Genomic DNA, 26,692 nt, shown 5'->3' on the forward strand with positions numbered 1-26,692 from the left:
ATGGGTCCTGCTTTTGAGCAGGGGGTTGGACTAGATGACCTCCTGAGGTCCCTTCCAACCCTGATATTCTATGATTACCTTCCAAGTTACAAGGTGATCTACCAAAAGCTATTGTTTGAACTGAACCCTGTTTCCAAAGGGCATAATCTGTTCTATAACCAAAGCCAGTCTAAACAGGGTACTGAGGAACTGCCAATCCCTTCTACCTTCTGATAGGCACAATTAATTCTATCTCATACTCCACAGCACCTGCCGTATGAGCGTCTGGCTAACACTATGAATCACTAGCTGTGAGGTAGGCGAGAATTAACCTTTCCATTTTACAGATGAGGAAACTGAAGCACGGAGCAGTTGTGACTTGTGTGAGGTCACACAGGAAGTAGTGCCAAAGCCAGGCATAAAACTTAGCTCTACTGACTCCCAATCCGTCCTTTATCTGCAGACTGGCCTTCTCCTCAGCCCTGGCAGTCCTCTCACATGAGTTCACATTCTCTCCCGCACCTCTTCTCGAGAGCTGGAGTCTGATGCTTTCTAGATACATATTGTCAGTATTGCTCAAAAAGAAGAGGGTGGCTGGGGGCTATATATACGGCCTTAGCCTGCTGATGCTGCCTTGAAAATCCCTGGGATTATCCCTGCAGACCATATGCCTAATATGTAGATCTGTGTAGGTCTCTCACCCATAGGCATAGTTTGACTTCTATATTTGGGGAGGCAGGCAGCTCCAGTCAGGCCAATGGGGCTGTGTATGGGGATGTGGGCAGCAAATTCCTTGCCTGGCAGTTTGCAGAGGCCTGCCCGTCCTCCTTCACCCCCACCCCCACCCCCCAGCCCAAAAAACTACTTCCATGCTCTCTCCTTAAGAGACCATCAATCCTTGATAGGTAATTTTCTGGTTTTCCGTATCCTTTAGCCTCAGGAAACGTGACAAATCATGATATGAAATTCCTGGGGTTTTTTTCCTTTAAAAAAGTGACAGTTTTAATTTCACTATCAAGAAAGGGATACCGTGTTGTCACTGTCATTGACATTCCACTGTTCGTTGCTGTATAACACCTTTTCTTCTGTCTTCACTCAAGCTACACTTCTGATGAAGCAGGCCTGGCCACAGACATCCTCCTCTTGTGCCACAGAGGGTACCTTTCACCTCCCAGTGGACACTGGGACTGAGAACAGAACTTACCAAGCTTCATCTGCAGCATTCAGTAAATACATCTTTTCCTCTGGGGTTTTGCTTTGTTGTTTTGCTTCTGTTTAACTCCTCTCTCTCTCCAGTGGCTTGGGGGTTTATGTGGGACATTTGGTCTGTTGGCAATGTGTTGGTTAACTTTGTGTCTGTTAAGGCTGCTTTGGGTATTGGGAGCCAAAAGAAGTAAATGATTATTAATAATACTGGGCTCAATAGCATTTACATACGTAGTTGGGAAGAACAATTCCCTTCCACTGCAGGAATTATTGGCTGAAATTCTATAGCAGGGGGTCACATTAAGGTGATCATAATGGTCCCTTCTGGACTTAAATCCTACTAATCTCTGAATGCCTTCTTGTCCTGAAGACAAGCTAAATATCACTGCCCCAAATAAATTTGCATCCATAAAAAATATGCCAAGAAGGAAAATATTTGCGCCTACTTGTGTTAATTAAAAAGAGATAAATATGGGGTTGAGTAGGAAAGCCTCTATGTTTAAATTGTATCCTTGATCACTGAGAAAAATTGAAATCATTTTCAGATATTATATAAATACTTTAGTGTATGATGCCCCTCCTCTTTAATGTGCAGAAATCTATTTAGTACAGGTTTGGCCAGATTACTGTACTTGGAATCTCTCTGGTCAAATAATGAATTCTACTTTGGTAATAAGCAACAGAACACATGCATATACACACAGTAATTAAGCAAAATAGTTTGTGTAGAGCGGAATCCAGGAGAAGAGAGGGTCACTTCATCTTTCATTCAAGAAGGCAACAGAAGCTGGTAATCCCAAAATAAAGATGATTTTCCAGGGATTCCAGTGAAACTCTCAGTAGGACTTTCCCATCGACTTTCCCGCTGTTAGGCTTACTAAGCCCCAGTTATCACAATACCCCAACTGATGGCTATGTATCCTTCTGTTGATAAGTTTCCTGTTTTGTTTTGTTTCAACTTGCAGGGCAACAGTTTTCCACTACACACTTCAACTACGGTCAATGTATGTATTTGTCACGAGGGTACCTTTGTTCCAGTGCAAATCCTTTAATTAACTAGGCAATTTTAAAGTTATACTGTGCATACTAAAAGCTCATGCAACAATTGCCATTTTAAATGCAAGCCATACGTGGTCCACAATCAGCCCCCAAAAGTCACTGCTCTTTACCTCTGAAGTGGCTGCACAGCTCTGTACTGATATAGAAGGACAGTAGTGAATACATCTGGTTTTTCTATTTGGTGATAACCCAACATCTGTCTGTGAAATATTATTTAGGTAGGAGCAACAGAAATCCTCAGATATGGAAAATTCTGCCTGTTTAGGATTTTTTTCTATCAGTCTAAAAGTTAATATGAAAAAATGTGTCTGCTATTCAATGCACTGTAGTACCGCAGAATCTACAAGTTTGAGATTTACAGGGTAGAGGGGATTTAGCCGCACATCTTCCACTAATCATAATGGAAGATGGATGACTAAGTGGCCTGTACTGCTTTTAGCAGTGTTGCAGCCATGTTGGTCCCAGGATATTAGAGAGAGAAGCTGGGTGAGGTAATATCTTTTACTGGACCAACTTCTGTTGGTGCTAGAGACAAGCTATTTTGCTTACACAGAGGTCGTCTTCGAAAATCTCAGCCTGCAGCCAAACACACTAAAGGATAAATAAACTTCCTTATTCATCCCAAGAAGATGCTAATAGTTAAATCCATAGGTGGTGTAATGGAGGCTGGGGGAGGCTAAGCCTCCCCAAACCTCGCACTGCTGGACGAGAGGGCAGTGCTGGATTTGAGGCCCAGAAATCTCCACCTCCCACAACCCCAGGGCTGCAGCAGGGGCACAGAGCTTTTCCGGTCTTGGGGCCACAGCAGTGGGGGGGAGGGGGGAGAGAAGCGAGAAGGGGGCGGGGCCGCAGTGGAAGGGGCAGAATGGGGACGGGGCTGTGGGCGGAATGGGGTAGGGCTGCAGGAGAAAGGGTGGAATTGGGGAATGGCTCCTAGCTCAGAGCTCCAGCCAGGTCTCTGCTGCAGTCCTGGCTGAGAGCTCGACCCAGGCCAGGGCTGAGCTCTCAGCCCCCCTTCATCCCCCGTGGCCCGAACCGAGTTCTCAACCCCTCTTTCCCCCTCCCCCCCCACACAACCCGACTGGGGCCACGGGGGGCTGAGAGCAGAGCAGGGGTGTGGCCTCAGCCGGAAGAGGCGGGGCAAGGGGCTAGCCTCCCCCAATTATCACAATTAGGCTTTAAAATGATCACAATTAGGCTTTAAAATTAACACTGTTCTAAACTCTGTTTCTAGAACTCTCAAACATCTTGCGTCATTAAAACTTGATTAAAGATTTTAATCCACAATCTAGAACAAATTGTTCTGTTTTAATTTTTTCCAATTAATAAATACATCAGATTTAGATTACATCTGTCTAGAGTACTGTGTCATCTATTTTTTATTTTGAAATAACAGCTAAATTATCAGTGAATCAGGAATCCTGAAACTCTGGCAAGTTTGAGTTATTACAGATCATAGCAGTAAAAACATGCAACACTTAGCATTTCTACTTCCTGTAAATCCACATATAAATTTAATCAGGAATGAGATCTGATGCCAACTAATCACAATCTAGTAGGTCTTTGTTAAACTGATGAAAAGAATATAGGCCAAAAGCAGAGAGAATGCTATTGTGGAGGAGAATGGGGTTGTTGAGTAAAACCTTTGTAAATGGATTTGCTGTGTACTTAAAGAATTCTACCAGCCTTTAAAATAGCAGTTCCTGCCCCTTCCACTGATGTGGTGAATGTGAATGTGGAGGTGAATGGAAAGGTCGTTGCTTTAATTGTGCTTTTAAATGATTACGCATTTAGCAATATCACTTTAAAGCTTTTTTCAATCTCACTTCCCCAGTTTTAGTTTAGTTCCCATTGCTAGGCTAAGTTTTAGTTTAGTTCCCATTGCTAGGCTAACCATGACCTGGCAGCATTTGGTAGGTCAATGTCTGTGATCCTTAATTGTGATGCTAGATGCAGAACTAAAACATTAGCTACATGGAAAGTGGCCCACTTTATTGTAAAAGCCAGCACTGCTTGCTCTTGGCACTTTTAAGATGGAGGGCATTTGCTATGGAAACACAGGAGGTTCTTCCTTTAGGCTGTTAGATTGTCTGTGTGAAATGAATGGGTTGTTTCAGTCCACTTCCTAGAGGGTAAGTGACACCCCACAATTTGTATAATATTAGCAGTGTTGTAGCCATGTTGGTCCCAGGATATTAGAGAGACTTGGTGGTGAGGTTATATCTTTTATTGGAGAGCTTCTGTTGATGAGAGAGACAAGCTTTCTAGCTTACACAGAGTTCTTCTTCAGGTCTGGGAAACTTACTCAGGGCATGTCTACTCTTAAAATGCTGCATCCGCACCACTGCGCTGCTGTAGCTCTTTAATGAAGATGCTCTACGCCGATGGGAGAGAGCTGTCCTCTCAGCATAGTTAATCCACCTCCATAAGATGCAGCAGCTGTGTGGAGGGGAGAAGCTCGCCCATCAGCGTAGAGCTGTCTACACTGGGGATTAGGTCGGTACAACTAACGTCACTCAGGGATGTGGATTTTTCACACAGGAGCGCAGAGGTGACGCGTGGGGGGGGAGACATGGGGTCATGTGCATCCCCAGATTTCTGCGAGTGCTGAGCTGTTCTCCTCCTGCTGCGCCTCCCGCCCGACATGTTTCTGGCTTGCTCGGCCCCTCTCCCTGGTAGCCGGGCCCGGGACAGAGCCACTTCTCATACTGGGTGAGGGTGGCCTAAGGTGGCCACGTGCCCGTTCTCGACTGGAAAGTTCAGTCAAAAAGGGAACCTGGCAATATCCGGTCAGATCTACTGAGTGGACACCCAAAGTACGGTTACTGCAGGGAGGCAGGGAGCCGCTGGGTCATCACCTATTCAGACGGGGCTGCCTCCTGCCTGGCAGGCAGGCTGCAGCTCCCAGCCTTGACTCTGCAGGCGAATCCCTCCTGACCTGGGCAGGAGGGGTGTGAGGGGAAAAACAGTAAGCGACAGTGGGGAGGTGGGAAGAGGAGTGGACAGGGGCAGGCCCTCGGGGGAGAGGCGGGGCAGTGGAGGTTCCGGCACTCCTGCCTGAGTGCCCGTTTTTTAAATATTATCAAGTTGACAACCCTAGGGTGGCCGCTTTGGGTTGCTGCCTCTGTGCAGTGCAGCAGCTGCCTGAGAGACAGCCTGGCTGAGGAGGCGGCGGTGGCCCACCCCCTCCGCTCCCAACCTGGGCCTGGCTGCCAGGAAGTGGGACCAAGCGAGCCAGAAACGTGGTGGTGGGGAGGAGTTCTGGCTTACTCCGCCCCTGTCCCCCGCAGTTGAGCCTGGGTGGGGAGTGGAGGGGGCGGGCCACCGCCACCTCCCCCAGCCAGGCTCTCGCAGGCACAGAGGCAGTGACCCTGAGTGGCCATTCTCAGCTAGTGTGAGAAGAGGGTCCATCCTGCCCACTCCACTCCCTGCCCGAGCCCATCTGCCAGGGACAGGGGCGGAAAAAGCCAAAAACGTGCCAGAGGGGGAGGTACAGCAGGAGAAGGACAGAGCCCTCTGCCCGCAGGTAACTCTGTCGGGGAGAGTGCGGCAGCCCCAGGCCAGGCGCAGGATGTGGGGGTCGCTGGAGGGGGTGCCAGGAGCAAGTTCTCTGGCCTCTGCTCAGCCTGAGTTTGGGGCATTACCCATGTCCTTCCCCCTGCTGAGGTGTCCGTGAGGGTATGGGATCTCTGGGGAGACATTGTGGTGCTGAGAGTCCCCTGGGGCCAGGCCCAGCCCAGAAGCATGAGCTCCCCACTTCTGTGGCCTCAGCCCCCCAGGAGCCTGCAGGATTGGCTGCCCTGGCCCAGGGAGGTGGGGCAGACCTGTGCCCCCTCTTTACCTTGTGTCGTTTCTCCCCCCCCACCCCCTCGTATCAGCAGGCACGAGTTGTCTCTGGCTGAGCAATGTAGTTATACTGGTGCAGGTCTGTAGTGTAGACCTGACCTCAGAGTGTCACAATTAGCACCTTTAATGGTCGTGTCAGCAAAGACTGAGGCCTGGCTACGCTCTCAGCGCTGCAGTGGCGATGCTTCATCGCTGTAGCACTTAGTGAAGATGCTGCCTGCACTGACGAGAGAGCTTCTCCTGTTGGCCGAGGCACTCCACCTCCTTGAGAGGAGGTAGCTGTGTCAACAAGGGAAATTCTCCCATTCCCATAGCACTCTCTCCATGGGGGTTTAGATCAGTATAACTGCGTCACTCAGGGGGGTGATTATACAGACGTAAGTTTGTAGTGTAGACCAGGGCTGAGAATTGAATGGGCCCTGATGACTGAGGGCTGGTCTACACTGAAAAGTTACATCGGCATGGCTACTTCTCTCCAGACCCTTGGGAGACCGAGTTAAACCGACCTAACACCCAGTGTAGATGGTGCCAGGTCAATGGAAGAATTCTTCCGTCTTTCTAGGCCTGGTCTACATTTAGGTTGACCCAGTGTGTGAAAAATCCACACCCCTGAATAGTGTTGTTAAGCCAACCTAACCCCTGGTGTGGACAGCACTAGGTCAATGGAAGAATCCTTAATTCGACCCACCGCCTCTTGGGGAAGTGGATTAACTTGATTAACCCCCAACAAGAGGGTTCTTCCATCGGCATAGGTAGTATCTACATGGAAGGGAAGCAGCTATGCCACTGTAGCATTTCAACTGTAGACAAGCCCCTAGCTACTGCCTCTTGGGAGGTGGATTAACTATGCTGTTAGGAGAACCCCTCGCAACACTGTAGTATGCGTCTACACTGAAATGCTCCATTGGCACAGCTGTCGCGCTGCAGGTGTACTACTGTAGCATTTTAAGTGCAGGCATAGCTTGAAACTCCCCCTTCATCCCTAGCAATGGTCCCTCCAAGCCAGAGCTATGGCACATTACCAGAGAAAGAACAGATGAGGATTACTCTGTCATTTACAAATTGTACCTGCGTATTCCCTTTCCATGCTTCCATCTTAGCTTTAAGAAGTTTTTACTCCCACATACACACATTACTGTAGGTCAGAGAAAAGGTAGGTTATGGATATTCTGCCATTTATTAACATGTTTGTTCCAAACTGCAGGAATCAGAAAGCATTTAGAGGCTGTTTGCTAGTCCCATCCAGTGTGCTATTATCTACAAGCTGTTTTAGGCTTGTGAGGATAAGATGGAATATTAAAGGCATTGAAATCTTGTCCTTCATTAATTGCTGTCCTGAACATTGGCAGATTAAATTTTCATTGTGTCAGAATTTTTTGATGTGTAATCACTTTTTAAGAGGCTCCACTTTTCCACTGTTTTGAAACTGTGCTGTAGCTCATCAGTCTTCTGTGTTAGATTATCTGGTTTTGATGTTGCACAGGCTTCATAAATATGATTTCTAACGTTCACAAAAATGAGAGGCAGTCCAGTGAGAGGCAGGCACTGGGGCTGTCTTTTCACATACACCTCAGTCCTCATTTGCAGTACCTTCTTGTTCATCTGATTTTCCAATTCCCCTGCACAGTTCTGTTTACCATTCTGACCTGCAAGCACTCCTCTTTATTCTAGTCCTTAGTTACACCTCAGCATAGACTAAATGTAATGCAGACCTTTGTGGTGGTTTTGTGAGATGAACACATTTCCATGGATGATATTAATACTCTCCAACTCAATTTGTGACCTAAGTCGAGTTTGTACTGAGGCGAAAGGCTAGAGCGCATAGAGACATATTAGTCTGCCTTAAAAAGAACTTAAAGCACAGCTGTAAGGTTTTCTAGCATTCCCCCACTAATTTACCATTAAGTACAAATGATTCAGTCAAAACTTCATACACATGACCTTCATTGTAAGTGTCTGTGTAACCCTTTAACTTGAAAGAGAGAAAATCAACATAGAATTCAGGTACCCTTACATCCTTTTTTTTACAGGAATCCAATAATTTCCTCTGTCCTGGCTGTTTTCAGTAGTTCTTTATATATCTCAGAATTTTGTTTACTTTTTTTTTTTTTTTTTTAACATTACTGTTCTACACTGTAAGGCAAAGGGCATTTTTACATAAGAATTGGCATGGCAAGTGAGAGGGGTGGGCAGGATCTTGTGCTCAGCATGGAGGCCAGCTCAGCTGGGGCACACTGCTATCAAAGTGAAGTTTGAGAAGAGGTGGGGGTAGAGGATCCACTGCTATATGTATCCAAGTCTAGCCTTTCAACTGAAATGACTGAGATCTCAGCATACTCCTTCGAAGAGAGAAAATCAGTCTTTGGAATCCATGCTTCCAGTGCTGGTTGAGAATGTTTTTGTTAGGCAAGTGTCATCTCTTGCCATATGACAAATTTCCAGACTTCAGTATGGCCAACTTCGAACATTCAAAAATGCGAGTCAGGGCCTCCAAAACCAGGTGATTTTTAAAAGAATGGGTGGGACATTTTTATTTCCCTTCTGGTATCTGAGCCTTTAAGTTTCAGAGGGGTAGCCGTGTTAGTCTGTATCAACAAAAACAACAAAGAGTCTTTGTGGCACCTTAGAGACTAACAAATTTATTTGGGCATAAGCTTTCATGGGCTAGAATCCACTTCATCAGAATCATGGAGTGGAAAATACAGGAGCAGGTATAAATACATGAAGAGATGGGAGTTGCCTTACCAAGTGGGAGGTCAGTGCTAATGAGCCAATTCAATTAACAGTAGGATACCAAGGGAGGAAAAATAACTTTTGTAGTGGTAATGATAGTGGCCCATTTCAAACAGTTGACAAGAAGGTTTGAGTAACAGTAGGGGGAAATTAGTATGGGGGAAATTAGGTTTAGGTTTTGTAATGACCCAACCACTCCCAGTCTTTCAGGCCTAATGTGGTGGTGTCCAGTTTGCAAATTAATTCCAGGTCTGCAGTTTCACATTGGAGTCTGTTTTTGAATTTTTTTTTTTTTTTTGTTAAAGAATTGCCACTTTTAGGTCTGTTATTGAGTGACCAGGGAAATTGAAGTGTTCTCCTACTGGTTTTTGCATGTTATAATTCCTGATGTCAGATTTGTGTCCATTTATTCTTTTGCATAGAGACGGTCCGGTTTGGCCAATGTACATGGCAGAGGGGTGTTGCTGGCATATGATGGTATATATCACATTGGTAAATGTGCAGGTGAATGAGTCCCTGATGGCGTGGCTGATGCGGTTAGGTCCTATGATGGATTTTCCTCCTATATTTTCCACTCCATGCATCTGATGAAGTGGGTTCTAGCCCATGAAAGCTTATGTTCAAATAAATTTGTTAGTCTCTAAGGTGCCATAAGGACTCCTCGTTGTTTGAGCCTTTAAGGTTCACGTTTGCCAGCTTTTCTCTGCAACCACAAGGGATGGAAACTGACTCTTTTTAAAAAGGAAAGCTGAGATTGTCATGTGATCCCAGGAGCGAGGCATTTGAGGAAAAATTGCCAAGTCTCTTGAGACTAGTTGGCAACGCTGAGTCCTCCTGTAGTCTAAGGTCAATAATTCATATATGGTGAGCAGTAGCAGAATTTAGAAAAGTCAGTCTGCCTGCCATTGTTGATAGTATCCAGGTGGAAACTCGGCTGATACAGTCATGCTTTCTTCCCCTCTCCCAGGAAAGTGTAAATGTTTCTTCCACGTATTTGTCTAAAAAAACTGTTGCTTCTTTGAAAAGTTTCTTTAGTTCATTACCCATCAGCCCAACAACTTTTTAACTCTGGAACACATGTGAATGGCTCATAGGACAAAGGATTGGCATTTATTATAAATAGTAAATTAACCATGTGTTCCTTGTGTTGAAATGTAATGTGGCACCGCTTTCAGTAAAGTGTATTTCTGAACCGCCAAGGTTGCAGCTAATTATCCTTGTTAAGAGCAGAATTGGACAAAGCCGGAGTGTCTCTGCTTTTTTTAAATGGACAGGAGATTAAAATGATTTATTGTGTCACTGATCTAAAATTAGTGGATCGTATGCTGAATTGATAAGCGGTGCACTTTCTACAAAGGGATATTTCCCAGTGAGGCAATGGAGAAATCCACCCTTGATCACCCAGACTTTACCCTCCAAAAGCTGGGTTCTTCGTAGCTTCTCAGAAGCTTTGAGGGCTGCACTGAAGTTTCATAAAGCACAAGAGGCTGCAACTGCTATAGTCATGACAGGTGCATCCCTTTGAGGCTTAAATGGCGGCGCATTGCATGCTGGGACGAGTAGTCTTTGTGAGCCACACCTCTGTCTGAAATATGCAGGTAACCACAAGACACACTGTTGAACTCAGTTAAACACAGCATGGCAGACACATATGAGCCACTTCTGTCCTAGAACACAGATATGGGCCCCATTTTTCCTGCTTTATGTCATGCTGGTGGGACAAAGCAGGTAGAAAGCTGACTTACCTGGCTGGTTGGGGAATCCCCAGAGGGTGTAAAAACCACTTGAGGAGAGGAGGGGAGATACAGAGTAGGTGCTGTTCTCCTGGGGTTCTAGTAAAACTGGGCCCAACCCTGTTATCATCTGTCCATGACAGAGGGGCTTCTTTCTGAAGGAGGGCAGAACCTATAAACCTCCCTGTGGAGATTTTACTCTGATTTTCCTAACAGCTCCACTGGATCCAGTGTTTGTCTGCACATAAAAGAATTGATGCTTCTTTTAAGAAGTGTCTTTCATCCTTCAGTGATTGCAGCACTATTGGAGAAATGTTTTGGTCCTGGCCCTCCCTCTCTCTGAAGGGTCCTGCCGGCTGTGGGACCAATGCAGTTCAGCGTCAGGGGGACAGGATTGCAGCACCCCATATGCGGGAGTCTACACACCATGTGCCCAGGTGGAACCTAGCTCCATGTGGGCTCACTGTTCCCCGGGGGAGTGGGGAGTGCTCGGTCAGAGCATGCACAGCTATTCAGATCAGTTAGCCATCGGCACCTGGTAGAATGATGGGCAACAGTATTAATTTGCCATTGCAGCCCTGAGGATGCCGTCCTGTTTGTGGAGTGGGTCCAAAACCACTCTGCTGCATGAGGAGAGACGTTTCCATCCCATGCTTTCTCAAGACAGCCCTGTGCCAAGCCTCGTTATTCTGGTTTGATGCGTAAAATAGGATTTGCCTCTGTAAGAGGAGGGGTAAGGTTCCCTTTTCTGGACTCCAGCCGCACACAAGGAGCAAGTGGCTGTGTTTCTTAATAGCAACAGAGCTGGCTCACTGCTTTTGTCAATAATGCAAATGGACGGCAGGGAGCAGGCTGGTACAAAAGGTATTTGAGAAACACCCTATGAAATAAGGTGACCTTTGTAGATACACTACCCGTTTAGTCACCATAAACAAGCCCAAAAATCCCCTATTACGATCTGTCATATATGGGGGAATCAGCAACTTCAGCTTAGCTGGAAGTCAGCACTTTTCCATATTTGTCAGGTGCAGCTGCTTACATTTCAGGTCTTTGTTTAAAATGGGCTTCTGTTAATTGCAGACTTAAAGGGGAGAATAAGGCAATTGTGACACTGATGGGATTCAACAGTGCTTCAGTTGCAAGATAAGGAAAACAAATTATTTAGTGTACAGTCTTGTCCTGCCAAATCTGTGCAGCTAGAAACATAAAAATAAGTTATGCCATGGATAGATGCTAATTATAACGGTGCGTCAGCTGCATAGAGCAGACAGAGCTGCATACAGACTCGTCAGCAAGCCAGTTGTCATTGAGAGCTTGCTCCTCCTGCCATTGAAGTCAGTAAGAGCTTTGCCTTTGACTTCAGTGGGTATGTCTACTCTGATTACAAACCCACAGCTGGTCCATGCCTGCTGACTCAGGCTTGCAGCGCTGTTTCATTGCAGCGTAGAGGTCTGGGCTTGGGTGAGGTGTGAGGGTCCCAGATCTCAGGCTGCAGCCCAAGCCCAGAAGTCTACACTGCAATGAAAGAGACCCGCAAGCCAGAGTCAGCTGGCACAGGCCAGCCGCAGGTTTGTAATCACAGTGTAGATATAGACCAGTGCAAGCAGCATTGGGCCCTTCTTACTTATTGTTGCACACTTCACATGCTGTGTTGATAGGTGACAATAGTCATGGCCTCCAATTTGCATTGGATTCCTAAGTGTTTTATTCCTACGTTTGAATTATGAAATCACCAGCACCTACTACTGCAGGTGATTTTATTATATTATAAAATGCCTTTTAAAAAAAAACCCACACAGCTCGATCCATGAAGTTAAATCAGCACACTATTCATGTGGACATTGTGCATATTTCTGGCATCGGGGCTCATCAGGAAGAGCAGTCATACTCTTGCACTTCTGTAGCATCCTTCATGCCAAGCTCTCCCAAGTGCTTTGCAAACATAAGGCCTGATCTTGAATCAGTGGAACTGAGGGTTTGGCATCTCTTAGATGTTCAGGACCTTAGTCGATTGGGTCCATTGTATGCATTGTTCAATTGCCCTGTGAGGCGGGGAGCACTGTGACCACTTGACAGATCGGGAAACCATCCATGGAAACTTCTGGCCCAGTCTGTTGATTTTAGGTGCTAAAAGGCTCCTCGTCACTCTAATGTCTAAGCAGTTATTTGGGTTCATATAGTATCATCCACAGAAGACCTTGTGCTGCACCCTGCTGTTTGCCTTCCCCTGCTTCTACAAAGCTTTGCTTGCTATTTTTGTTATGATGTATGAGTATTAGTAGTCAGGTTACAGCTGGAAGTGTGCGAACCCACTTCCGTTTGCACAGTCTAGCTCTAACATCTAATGTTGAACAGGATATTTTTCTCTGAGTAACATGTTATGAACCTAGATTAGAGTATGTTACCTAATGGGAACAGTCTGTAGCATAGTTTGATTAGCACACTTGTCAGAATAAGATCCCTGTCAGTACTGCTAGGTTTAAACACTGCTATGTAGTCACAGCCTGGGTTCACCTTGAGCTTCTAAATCTTAATGAAGATGAATGGTTAGAGCAGTGGGTTCATAACAGCTTTCAGACATCTTAATTGTTCACGTTGAAAGGTTCAGCGCTAGGGAAGGACAAGAGAGATTCAGCCCTTCCTCTCCAGCAGAGTTATCACAAGCTTTCCAGACACTTGTAGGTGGCATAAACACTTAAAAATGGTCTCGTGCAATCTAGAATCCCCAACAATTATATTACTGATGTAACCATCCAGCAGACAATGAGAGAGGACAAAAGCTTCCAGATTGGGGAGAAAATTACTTGAAATATATATATTGTCTTGAAGGACATTTTGAGTTCTGACGCAATCCCTCAAGTCATGCCGGGTTTTTTTAACCCTGTGAGTACGGTATTTCCCAGGGTGACACCACATAAGTTTTTGTGTCTTCATAAGCATTCAACTGTTTGGACAGTTGTGGATATGTTACAGACACATTTTTCAGACACTAATCTGCATCCCCTCCCCCAGCCAAAGAAAGAAAAATCCCACAAGGACTTAAGCTGCCATACAGAGAGGTGAACCCATACAGTGAGGTATACTGTACATCTTCAGGCCCCAGATTTGGTGATCTGGCCCCGTGTTCTGAAATGTATTGTTCTAAGGACCCATAATGGGTTCACGTTTGAGAACTGTTCTGAAATCCTTATATGGCATCATATCCAGACTCAAACAAGTTAATAAAAATGACATGGTGGTTAAAAAAATCAGTCTGACCCTAGCCATGTCTCCCCTAATGGGACAGCAGTATATAGTCAACAGTGTAACATCTCCTTTAGACTTGTACACCCTTTGGGCCAGCGCTGTCATTTATTGTGTTTCTGCCAGGCACAATGGTGACCCTGACTGGGCTGAAGCTTCTGGATCAGAAACATTTAATAATAACAGAGAGACATGCCTTTAATATGTAGCTCATGTACCTTCCTCCACCATGGTCCCAGAAACAGGGTATTGTTCCCCGCAGTCAGCGGGAAGAGGCGGACCTCCAGCTGACATTTTGATGATGTGATCCCAAAGCAGTGGCTGGGCAGTCAGTAGATCTGTCAGTCTCCAGCCAGGAACCAGCATTGCTATGTTGCTTCCCAAACTGGCTCAGAGTGAGTAGTTTTACCTCAGCTGTCCTGACCATTGGTGCAGTCTTTCCATGCCAAGTGCCCCCAAAGAAATGGCATTGAGAGATGGAACCTATTGTAATTATTTAGTAACTGTATCACAGTAACACCCTGAAGCTCCAGTCAGGATCAGGGCCCCATTGTGCTGGATGTTAGACAGGATCCCTACCCCAAAGAGCATTTAGGTTTATTGTGGCCTCATATAGCTCAAACAGCTGCAGATCACACTGTGTTCCATCACTCAGAGCCCCCCCCAATTCTTTGTTGATATGGAAATTGTCCTTCATGCTGAGCCAATGATTTGCTCTAGACTCCTAATGAGTGGCTTCTGCATCCATAGGACCACTGGTGGCTGTGTATCTTTTATGGCACGCTAAACGTGGAGTGAAAATGGTGTTCTCAGCATGGTTTAAATTGCTAATGCGCTATGTCAGCCTGCTCAGCTGTTGTCTCCCATAAGCTTAAATCATGGCACTAATGCAGGCTGTTTTTGTTTTTAACAGGGTACACCGCTGGGACTCCATACAAGGTCCCACCTACCCAGAGTAACAGTGCACCACCTCCCTATTCTCCATCTCCAAATCCGTACCAAACTGCTATGTACCCCATCAGAAGTGCCTATCCACAGCAGAATCTGTATGCCCAGGTACGTGTCTAGCAAATTACTGAAAAAAGCAGCAGTAAAAGCTTGTGTATCATCCAAATAGCTGAGAACATATTACTGGTGTAAGATACTATGTTTCAGACTACGTTAATTCACCTATTTCTATCTTGTATCTACACCATCTGTGCAAACTTCAAATCACATCCTATAAGCTTGGACCTGGTCGGTACGTGGATGGGAGACCTCCACGAAAAGTCTTCTGTAGGTGTTGGAGGAAGTGATGCTGGTCATGCTGCCTAGCAGAGTGGACCTACCTCTGAATGATAGCTGATGGTGTTGTCTTTTACACTTGTGTAGCTTGTCATGTCAGTGAATTGGATTGAACTGCTCTGTGGTGCTCTCTGCTCTGGATCAGTACTGAACCAAGCCGCTCTAATGCAAAGAAGCATTAAGCTGCTGGAGGATGCTGTCTTTTGGATGAGATCTTTACCACTAGTGCTCATTGGCCCTGTGGGGCTTTTAGTTAGCGTTAAAGGTGTTCACTAATGCTGCATGCATCTTGCAGGCTTTGGTTTGAATGGTCCCTAAGAACCAAACTCAACATGCTGCTGCACAAGGAGCAGCAACAAATCAACTCTTGACAATTCACTTTCAAGGAGTCTCCCCCCTTTTCCCCAGAAACCTTTGTCTCTTGTTCAGTCACCTGCCTTTCTCAGCAGTCCCTGGCACACCCTGCTTCAGTGTTAGACGTGCTCCAGGGAGCTGTGGCTTTACTCCTCTTTTTCCCTTGGAGTGTGTATTTCCTCTGTGGCTCTCCGCAATTGTCAGAGCATGGCAGCTTCCTCAGTCCCTGTGCGGATTCTTCTGGGGGTGCCAGACAACACTGCTGCCTCTGTGCTCCTACAAGAGACTTCAGGGAGCGAAGATGTGGCATGGCCTCCTCTCAACAGACCAGTGTAGACTGTAAAATGTTCTAATTCCTGCTGCCATCTGCTGTGTTACTGACACGCCATAACCCTGGTAGTGCCCCATAATGAAGCATATTGTGCATCCCTTAACTCTTTGTGTAAGATTGCTGAGGTCCAACAACTGTAGACTAGGGATGAGTGTTTCTGGGCGGCTCCAGTTAAAGGTCTATCTGTCTATCAAAGGGTTTTCTTCACTGCCTTATTATTGCTGTAGTTTTTGAGCACGGTTGAGCAACACTTGACCCTACTCAGAATCACAGCAGCTGGCAGCAGGACAGGGGCTGTTGGTTCTTGGTGGGCTCAAAGCTGGGCAAAGGAAAGTATTCTGTTCTGTGGAGGATTTCACTTTGTCAAAATTTGGGTTTGTTCCAATTCACAATGAAAATCCTAAATTTTGAATTTTTCCATAAAGTGACCTGGGGACCCTGGAAGCCCTCTGGTCTCTGACTCAGAGGCAGTTCACCAGGTGTGCATCCAAGGAGCCAGGAGGACCAACTGTCAAGAAACCAGGCAGATTTTGAAAACTGTCCTGCATGCTTCCTGGGGCAGCTTCGTCGAAATCGTATGATCTCCTCAGAACATTTCCATTTCAACCAACTGGCTAATTCCAACAAAAAAAAAATGTTGGAATTTTCTGACCAGCTGTCATGAGACTCCTCTCTGTCAAAGGTGCTTGTCACCATTGTGTCTAAGCTCCTCTCCTCAAATTGCTTTCTGGCCTTTAAGTACAGAGGGCTGGAGAATGATGGCCTCTCTGAATGCAGTGAAGCCCTGACCACCCCACTCTGCCCCCAGAAAAGATGTAATAGTAAGTAGGGGGCAGGACCTCAGGGACAGCTAGATGCTGTGCAAACCTCATCAGCACACATGTGCTAAACTTCTTTTCAGTATGTTAGACCAAGGCTGCTCATCTGTTTGCCGAGCTGCAGAGTGCTCCAGATTTTCTCCCATCACCAAATACCAACACGTATTACAGTAGAAATGGGGTCTTTATTACTCTGCCCTATAAAGGAGCTGGGGCCATTTGCTGGTTTCTAAAACGCTGTAACTGCAATAGAGCAGCTGGCTAGGATGGAGGAAGAATTTGTGCAGGGTGAAGATGAAAAATGGGGGAAAGTCGTATGTCTCAGTATTTGTAGTATAAGACATACAGGACTTGATCAAATGCCAAGTCAATGGTTACACTCCCATCAGGCTGTACGTCCAGAACATGTCTGACTTCCAGGTTCTCCAGTTCCAAGGCTGTGTGCGCTAGCCTTTTGTTTCTGATCTTCCCCACCATTGCTAGCTCCAGGTCAGTTCCAAGAGGGGTGGTAATGGTGGGAGCATCAGTGTATATGGGGCCAGGCTGAGGCTACCCAACCCAGAAGCACACACATTGGTGACCTTTGGACCTTGTCTACCCTAGTGCCTCCACCCTCGCTATCTCCCGGAGAGCTGCCTTGGGGGCACATTTTTCAGAACAAAGCCTGTGTAGACAAGACACAAACACTCCCCCTGCCCCCCCCGTCTTTTTTATGGAACTCAAATAAACTCCTCCATGTTCATTCAGTACTACTGCATCCACATATGCATCCAGACTGGGATTTTCCAACGTGACTAGTGATTTTATGGGCCTGACTTCAGACACCTTAAAGGGGCCTGATAGAAAGTGCTTATCACCCACCCTCGGAAAATCAAGTTGGGCACCCAAAGTTACTAGCCACTTTGGGAAATCTGGTGCCTGACAACCTCCCATAGTGTTTGTATGTCACTTAGTGAAACTGGGGCATCTTCTCTTCTCATTTTTTACATCCTAACATTTCATTTCTTCATGCTGACTTTTACATAAGCCATTTTAGACATATCTCCCTGTCCCCCTGTCATTCTCCTTGGCCTTGTGACCCCCTGCTCCCAACTGTGTATCATCCTCATATGAATGCCACTATCCTACATCCACTCTTCCTGCTTACTGATATGCAAAGAACAACATTTCTCCCAACACTCAGCCTGTAGCACGACACCAATGACATCCCTATCTGCCAAATTGCTTCTGTACGCAGACTTACCCTCTGTAAGCTGTATTCAATCCAGTGACTCAGTACTAATGTACTGACCTTAAAGTGTAATCATCTCTGTATGGCATGCATTAAATCCATGGATTGTACTCAGTTCCTTTTACAGTGAAGAAGGATGTTTTTGTTAAGGTGTTCTGCAAGGGGAGTGGGGAAATGGGAGCGTGTCTCCTCTTTTGTGGTTTTGATATATGAAGCTCACCTCAAAGGTTGTGGGATTTTTTGTGTTGTTTTTTTTAAATCTACTTGATTTTTTGCATTAGAAACTCAGATCTTACCTACCCTGGAAGGCTGTACGGAGATGGGCAAACTAGTGGGTATCATACTAGTGGGTATCATCAAACTTATGATATCATACAAGGCTGAAAGTCAAACAGTTGAGAAAGGAAAGGATTTTTTAGCCAGACTTTTTTAAACTTTGTTTTTTAATACCAGTTTAAAACTCCAATGCAAATAAGGCCTTTGGAATGGGAGAAAGAATGGTCTTTAAGGATTCAACATCCCACCCCTTCTGGGGAACTCACAACACATATGGAGATCTCCAACAAGTCTCCAAGCAAAACGAGCAAACACCAGACTTGATGGTCTCAATTTTTCCTATGACCTAAAAAATGATGAAACTTTCATCCCTTCTTATATCATAAAGAAGGGGGAGAAAAGGTACTAAACGTTTTTTTCCCCTGAGCAGGTCACTGTTAAACATATCTATGAAAATTCCAAATTCCTCTCCCTCTGCTGATGTCAGGCGGACTCTACACAGAGTTAGAATGTGAGATCTGATTAAATTACAAGTTTCTCGTTCCCAGCGGAGCTGGTGGTGAAGCCATTAATGGAGTCTTCACTGATTGATTGAGTTTTACCACAGACTGAAGATCCCCTGTGGGTTTGGTACACGTAGCTCGACCGTTGATAATGATATAGGTCCTGGCAGGTAACTCCATGGACTTTCTTTTTGGTGCCACTTGTATATTTTGGAGGCCAGTTGTGGCTTTGGGGCACATAACTGCCCTGCACTAAGGGTAGAAAAGGATCCAGATTGTGACTTGGAGAGTTATAATCTGCTTCTCAGTTTCCTGCCTGCTCCAAGTGCCGGGGAAAGTAATGTATCCCAGCACTGTTCCTGCCATCCCTTATTCCTTGGGGTGTTGATGCAGCTGTGCTGGCTGGTGCCTTGGGAGATGGCACCAAGGCTCATTCCATTCCCTGCTTCTTCTCCCACCTTCATGGGAGGGGACATAGCTCCCCTGTTATGCTGCTATCAGCAGTATAGAATGGCTGGCACAAGGGAACAAGAGGGAAGTGCCTTATATGCCTCAGGATGACCAGAAACTGGGTCATTGGGTACTCTGTGTGTATGTGTGTTTTGAACTGGGTTCACTTTATGGATGATTAATTAATTTCTTTTAAAGATCTTTGCTGGAGACCAGGTAAATTATGCCCACTGCTCCCAATCTTCCATTCCACCCCCATCAACTCTTCACTTCCTCCCACCTTTCCCAACTCCGGTATCATAGTGATGTGGGGGGGGCAGGGGGGTAAGAACCTAGATACAGCTGAACACAATTCTGTCGTGTTTCTTAGGAAATACTTTATTTCTCTGAGCATTTACAGGCTATTCTTAGCTTCCAAGAGTGGCTGGGCTCTGTCCCTTGCTATGACAAAATTCTGCCATTGGGCAGTGAGGTGTTCATTTTGAGGGAATACATGGGCCTTGGGGGTCTCTGCGACCCAGTCACTGTACACCACTGAATAGTTAAACATGGTTCAAGGTTTTGAGAACCAAGACCTGGGCCTGCGTAGCCCCATGGCAACAACCACCTTTCAAAGTCTGTTCAACTTTTTATTAAAGATACAGACAGAGGGAAAACAGTGAAAACATTTGAAATATAAAATATTAAATAAGGCTTTCATTCTAACATCCTTTGTTCTCTTTAGTTGTAGACAATTTTTACAGGGAAAGCCCCCATTTGACAGATTTTTAGATGGTATTAAATGTGGTAAATACTGTCCATTTTGGGGAAAAGAGAAAAAGTTTGTTGAGCTGATTTACAGCTGTTGTTGTTGAAGTCCAGTCCTGTTTCCCTGAAGAACAAAACAAGACAAATGCGCACACAAAAGAGTAGAGAAAAGAACAGCAAAGACAGAAAATTTAACTTCTGTCTCTAGCGTTGACTCTCACTTGCAGCCTCACCGCTGGAGAAACACAGACCCAGCATAGGGTCTTATCAGCCACTCCAAGACCTGTCAGCGAGGCTTGGAGACTTGTACCAGCATTGGGCAGTTTAGGGCATTGCTTTTAGCTGCCTCACTGGTCACAGACTCACTGTAGTGTTGCAAAAGATATAGTTGTCTTGTTCGGCTCAGCCAGATGTTTATTAAACAGAAGGGGAAAAGAGAGACTAGACAGGGAAGAGAAGAAATAAGGCAGGGAGGAAAAGGACAAAGGAGGGAGGAGATGAGAGCAGGAACCCAAATCTCTCACATTCCAGGTGCTATTCAGGTTTTTGCTGAAAATAGTGGCGGTGACAATGTCATTGGTTCCCTCTCCCTGGCCCAATCTGGTCAGGATGCCTGTCCGGATCAGGATGATGAAGGCCCAACAGTGTTCTGGTGGATCCCGGATCCCAGAAGATGGTGGCGGTGGCAGCCAAGGTGGCACAGCTGGCTGTGTGCAGTTCCGCAGCGTCCTCCACATTTTTATCTCCCCGCAAAGTTTCCCTTTTAAAGACCCCAAAAACAGGTGATGGGGCAGAATAGCTGCAACTCTCATTATGTTGTCCACCAATTTCTGAAGTACCAGGTTTGGTCTATGTATTTCCATTTCCATCTTCTTTTGTTTACCAGTCACAATCTTAACACGGTCAGTTGGCAGTGTCAGTAACCCTTTTTGTTTGGACCAATTCAGTGTTTCTGTCTTCTTTTATTGTCTATCTTCCTATCTTCCTTTTGTACCTTTTTCTGTCAACATTCTTTATTATGGGTGATTGTGATATTTTATGAACCTTCAGCAACTTCCCAACAGTTACGCTCACAATCAGGGCAGGCCTGATAGACCCCCAGTTATTACAACAGGCATTTATTAGGGTAGTGTTCCCAGTATCTTCCCCGCTGCTGAAACCAAAGGTAAAGCTGGATAGTTTCTGGATCTTTCCTAGATCCTTTCCTCTCTTATTATATCAGCTTCTCCACTAGTTCAGAGTTCGCCTATTTTCCTGCATGTTTTAAACATCAGCGAAAAGTCTCCTCATTGTCTGGTTCAATAGGAAGAACAGTGGATCTTGCACACTGTGTGTGTTTCAGTATATTAGCTGCTTTGGCTTCTGAGGAAGACTGTGCAGCTGAACTTCAGTCTTTATTTAAATTGTGATACATGTGATTATGTTCTCATATGCGTGTTACATAAATCCGGTGTGATGTCTGAATGGTTGTCAGTGTGCAGTGGTTTCCCTGTATGTCTGTTGTGCCAGCCCCTTCAGAATTGGGGGTAGAATTCTACTTGATCCTTGACATTCTCTCTGTCTTCAAAGGCTGATTTCTCAGTCGCCTGCTTTGGTGTGATCCTGATTTATCTTAGCACTTCTTCCTCTTCCCTTGAGAAATATATTTCTGCTTCTGGGATTTGTCCAATCAGCCTTTGTGAATACTGAAGGAAAGAGCTAATTCAATAGCCCAGGTTTATCCCCTTTTTCTGTCAACACCATACCTTGTTAGAGGTTCTCCAACGGCTATCACTGACTTCTCATGAAATCTCTCTTCATTATTTACACACCCTAATCTTCCCAACCCTCTTTGTTTTACATTTTTAATAGCACTGTCCTTACATGTCTCCATCTACAGTTTCTCTTCTTTAAACCACTTACATTTAATGCAGTTTATTTTCTGGACACATACCATTTTCCATCCGTTTCTTTTTCCATCCCTTGTGTTATTCCATCAGCACTACCGCTTTGGTCCAGAATCTGCTCTGTTGAATTTCAGCAGCCTTCATTTCCCCTTTTTCAGTCTCGCTTTAGGCCTGCTCACAACCCTGACTAGATTATGTTCCCTTTTGTGTAGCTGCTAACTCATCTCTCTTTGCATCTAGTTATGTCCTTAATGTTCCTCAAAACTAAGTCAAGCGTTCCTCCTTTTCTTTTACTTGTCACTCATTTTGTAAGGTAGCAGCTACACAAAATATCTACTGACCACACTTACTGCTCAACGTATGTGTACATAAGCAGTATGTTCTTCTCAGCAATATGCATGGGCAACTCTTAACATTTCATCTTTTGGCTCTTGCAGGACTTGAATAGTTTCACAGCAGCCTCCCTAAATAGAGACAGCTAAGCTGGCTCCTACTCGTTGTTTTGAAGCTGCTTTATAGCCCTCCACAGATGACATGCTGGTAAAAACAACTGTTCCCTGTCTAATACTTTCACCATTGTGGCCACTGGTAGAGCTAGACCAACAGTGGGGAAAGTGTTAATGCAGACAAAACCTTTATAACAGCCAGCACTACATGGACCAACTGCAAGGGCTCAGTATGGGCCACAATTTGATAACGTGTGGGAGATGGCATTCGTCTTTGCTTCCTGTCCCATTTTATTGTGTACTGCTGTAATGTCTCGCTGTTCTGAGTTAAAGAGCTGCCATATTCTGCCCCAGAGGTAGCTGCACTGCAGTTGGGCTGAAGTAATCCCGGGGCCCAGATTCACACCTATGGCAAGTGACACTTACAAGGAAGCCGCTGAGAGAGCTGGGTGTGAGGGGCTTGTAGGATCAGACACCCTGTAAAGTACCTTGAGAGCCTTCAGGTTTAAGGGTACTATATCAGTGTGTAAACTGAAAACCTCTGCTCAGTGCAGATGTTGTTTGGGGATTAGAAGGGCTAAAGTCATAGGAAAACAACTCGCTGGTCAAAAGTGGTCTGGGGAAAATTTTTAAAAGACTGGAGGCCTAAAACTAAGAAGTTGTACATGGATGAAATGGGAGCTGTTGCCAGTGCTTCATGCACAAAAGTGTTTCAGTGAGAATTTGCCAAAAAGTTAATTTCACAATAACAGAACTGCTTCATTATATTCAGTGTATTCGATATTGTGTTGTACTGTGCATTAGATTATGACCCCACTGGGGTGGGTTACGTATCTTCTCCTAGCTGCAGCATCAAGCATGTTGATGATGATGATATGCTCTCTTCTGTGACTCAAAAGCATGAGTACCAACCTCAGGGCAGATGGTTAAAAACCAGGGCACAAACCCCAAATTGGTGGTGAGTTCTCTACTTAGATTTCACCAACCAGTTACCAAGTGTAAACTCTTCAGGCACTATAGCAGCCTTAATGTGGGTCACAGATGGTCCTGTTGGATACTCCCATCTGTCTCACCACCCAGATAAGCTTGTCTTTGTGGTAGATGGCCCTTACACCAAGAATCACAGGAATATTCAGCTTATTCCCAGTCCCAAAGGACCAGTCACTTACTCCAGGTCAAGTGCACCTTAGATCTCACACCAAAGACAATCCTTGTAGCCAATCTATAATAAACTATATAAAGATTTAATAAATAGGAAAAGGAAACAAGAGTTATTTACAGGGTTAAAGCAGGTAAACATATATAAACAATATAGTTACAACCTTAAATTTCAAAAAGTAATAGATGATTCCAGACTACGCAGTTGGGGATCTCTTGCTTATGCCTAGATACCTTGTCCTGCGGAGTCCAAACAGCATAGAAATCCAGTTCCTTCTCTTTAGAGATTTTTATCCCGTTCCTCACTTACGCTCTTAGCTACAAACCAGGGGCATAGCCATGGGTGGGCCACTTAGCATCCAGGCCCACCCAAATCTAAACAAGGGTGCAGTGCTGCCAAAGTGACCCGGAGCATCACTTGAGCACCTGCAATCTGTGACGGAGCTATGCATTCACCCTTCAGAAAGCTACACTCTGGCAGTTCTGCCCTGCCATTTTCGGAGCTGCCCCATGCATGTGCCCAACTCGGCAGGTGAAGCCCTGCGTGTGGGGGCACTGGGGCTAGGAAGAGGGCATGGCATCAGGGCAGAAGCTAGGCCAGCACAGTCTTTCGTTGCCCGTCCACCCGAAAGTCAGACCCCACCCAAATTTCCACTCCTAGCTACGCCACTGCTGCAAACTCAGCTGACGGAAGGAATCCACTTGCATGACTCATCTTCACAAGGAGGGGGCAAAACAAAAAATGTCTTTTGTCCTTTTTACTGTTCCACAATAGTGCATCTGGTGTCTATGGACCTTCTCTGTTGGGCAGAGCATAACACCGTCTGTTGGAGACCAGCACAAATTAATGTCTCTTTCATGTCTGGTGATTTACACAGTCACAGGGGCTTGCAATACAAACGGTCAAATATTACCTTACCATAGGGGATAGAGATGTTACAAGTGAGATTAATGTATGCAGCAATCCAATAAAGTCGAAACAGTAAACACATTCTTATCATCTTAATCCCCATTTTAACAGTACTAACGCATGGAGGAGCCAAGCTGATTCCAGCTATGTATTTGTCAGTCTTCAGTTGAGACATGGAGACCTTAGTATGAGCTGTCACCTGGTCTGCCAGCGTCACAGGTCACAATAAATCATCATGATTTAAGCCTAAATGGTTGTACTGGTGTAATTCAGTGCTGACAATACAGCGTGTGTTATCAGACTGATATCTAGGGCATGCAGAGTCTGCGATCATCTTGAAATAAAGTAACGAATTCAGAGATTGTCTGTCTATCCGGACGTGTGCTTTCAGTCAAACGGAAAACATTTTCCTGTTTATTCTTTCCAACAGGGAGCTTATTATACACAGCCTGTGTATGCGGCACAGCCTCACGTCATCCATCACACCACCGTGGTTCAGCCAAACAGCATTCCATCGGCTATCTATCCAGCCCCTGTTGCTGCACCTAGGACTAATGGTGTGGCCATGGGAATGGTTGCTGGGACCACCATGGCAATGTCAGCAGGTGAGAATTAACTCTTGAATAAGGCCAGTAAGGGGATCCCTCAGAATATCTGCACAAGTAATGCAGCTCTGTTGCTGTGTGATGGGGGGGGGTGGGGGGGGGTTGTAGCTGATTGTGCCATGAGAAATAAAAAAGATGCCAGCGCACACATATGTGTCCATTTTAAATTCAGTGCCTGTCTCTGCGGTCTTTCCTCCTACGGTGCACAATAAGAATTTGCCAGAATAAACTCTGCAGAATCAGTCTTTAAATGTTGATGTAATATAGCTCATTGCAACAAAGTAATTTCAAAACCAGTTTATACATGATTGCTTCTGAAATGTGGCCAACAACCCTCAAAGTTATTTCAGGGATTAAATTAAGGAAGCACCCAGTGCAAACTACGTTTTGTTGTCCCTGATTTCCATAGCTAATTGTGCAAAAGTGCTTGCCACAGACATAATGAGTTTTTCCTGCACTAAAAGGGAAGCTAAATGTAGCTTTATTTGCCAACCTCAATTCCTTTTTAAACAAAGGTTCAATCCATTTGCTCCCAGTAGTGGTTTAACATTCACATTTTCAAAGATAACAAAGTAGACCCTCCAATTGGCTCACCCTATAGGGACACATTCTTAAGACTTTAGGTGTATTATTCATATGCTGTTCCATCTGTTCCAGGAGCAATGTAATAAGCAGCTTCATTCCTTATTCACAACACTGTGATCATACCCTCAAGTTCCTTTTATAAGGTACTTATAATGTTGTTGAAGATGTTAATATTAAATATTTTGACAACAGAAACATTAATGTTGGCATATGTATAATTCCCAAATTATATGTAATTTTTGCTCGATATTTAAATCCTGATAAAAGCAGATTAATTGATATCATCTAAAACAAAGGACAAAGAATCTTTTTATTCGCACTACAGTTTATATTTCTGTCCTTTGCTGATATTCAAAAAAAAATTGTCAGTATTGCTCCTTGAATTGTGCAGCAAGGTTTTTAAAGACTGTCACAGCTATAAATTCACAGTAATATACTGCACATCTTCATTGCTTGCTCCAGTAATCTGCGAATCAAAAATAGTTGTTTGTTATGGGAATCTCTGTCATGAATGGCAATGCCACGGTCTGTGTACAGCAGGTACCATTCAAATGGACAGTTCTCTTTCCTGTGATACGTGTAGTATTCCCTAAATTTACGTTAGGAAGGAAATGCAATTGCTCCATGTGGCCAGTGGCCAGTTTTTAATGATTGTACAATTAAAAAGTTCTATGGGTATAATTGTTTTAAATAGTCATTCTGAATATCAAGATGACACTTAGAATAAAACAGTCTTGAATTGTATTCTCACATCACACATATTCCAAAGGCTGTGTGAAAGTGCTATTTTGAAAGCCTTCAGAACTCTTGATGTGTTAGCAACAATGGACTAGTGGACTTCATAGAAATTATAGGTGGAAGAGACCTAATAGGACATCCAGTCCATCCTTGTCGCCTGCTGACATAGCTTGGTTCCCTGCACAATATTCGCCAATGCTCTAAGTAACTCAAACAATTGACATTCCTCCCTTTCTGTGGGAGGTAATGCCCAGTCTCATAAACCTGATCATGAGTTAATTTGCCCTGATAGACTAAACTTCATCCCATCACTTTCAGTTAAAACGTCCCTTGTAATTTACCCTCCTTGGTGTTTATGTACTTCACATTTTTGTTGTGTCTGCTGCTGTAACTTCTTCCATCATCTTTGCCAGGCTGCAAAAGTTTTCAATGGGCCACTTTTTATATGCCTCTGGAAAACCTGGAGAAAGGAAGCTAGTAGAAGAATTGAGTGTATGCAGATATGTTAAGCCTAAATGAATTCAGAGTTTTGAAGAGGTTCATTAAAAAACTTTATTCTGTTCACTGTTTT

At 44.8% G+C, this 26,692-nt stretch overlaps 1 protein-coding gene across 5 annotated transcripts in view; it reads left to right on the top strand.

Annotated features, from left to right (window-relative positions):
- The window catches only part of FAM168A (family with sequence similarity 168 member A), a 362,690-nt gene that overhangs the window by 323,754 nt on the left and 12,244 nt on the right, over positions 1-26,692 (top strand). For 2 of the 5 annotated variants that reach the window (XM_077840133.1, XM_077840205.1), the window contains exons 6-9: positions 1,080-1,205; positions 2,151-2,189; positions 14,713-14,855; positions 24,624-24,798. In XM_077840133.1, coding sequence (XP_077696259.1) covers positions 1,080-1,205; positions 2,151-2,189; positions 14,713-14,855; positions 24,624-24,798 — 483 coding nt within the window. Of the gene's footprint in view, positions 1-1,079; positions 1,206-2,150; positions 2,190-14,712; positions 14,856-24,623; positions 24,799-25,455; positions 25,600-26,534; positions 26,621-26,692 lie in introns of those variants that run through there. The other 3 variants (XM_077840361.1, XM_077840443.1, XM_077840283.1) reach the window with 3 other exon arrangements.

This window comes from Eretmochelys imbricata, chromosome 1, assembly GCF_965152235.1.
Source record: "Eretmochelys imbricata isolate rEreImb1 chromosome 1, rEreImb1.hap1, whole genome shotgun sequence".
NCBI lineage: Eukaryota > Metazoa > Chordata > Testudines > Cheloniidae > Eretmochelys > Eretmochelys imbricata.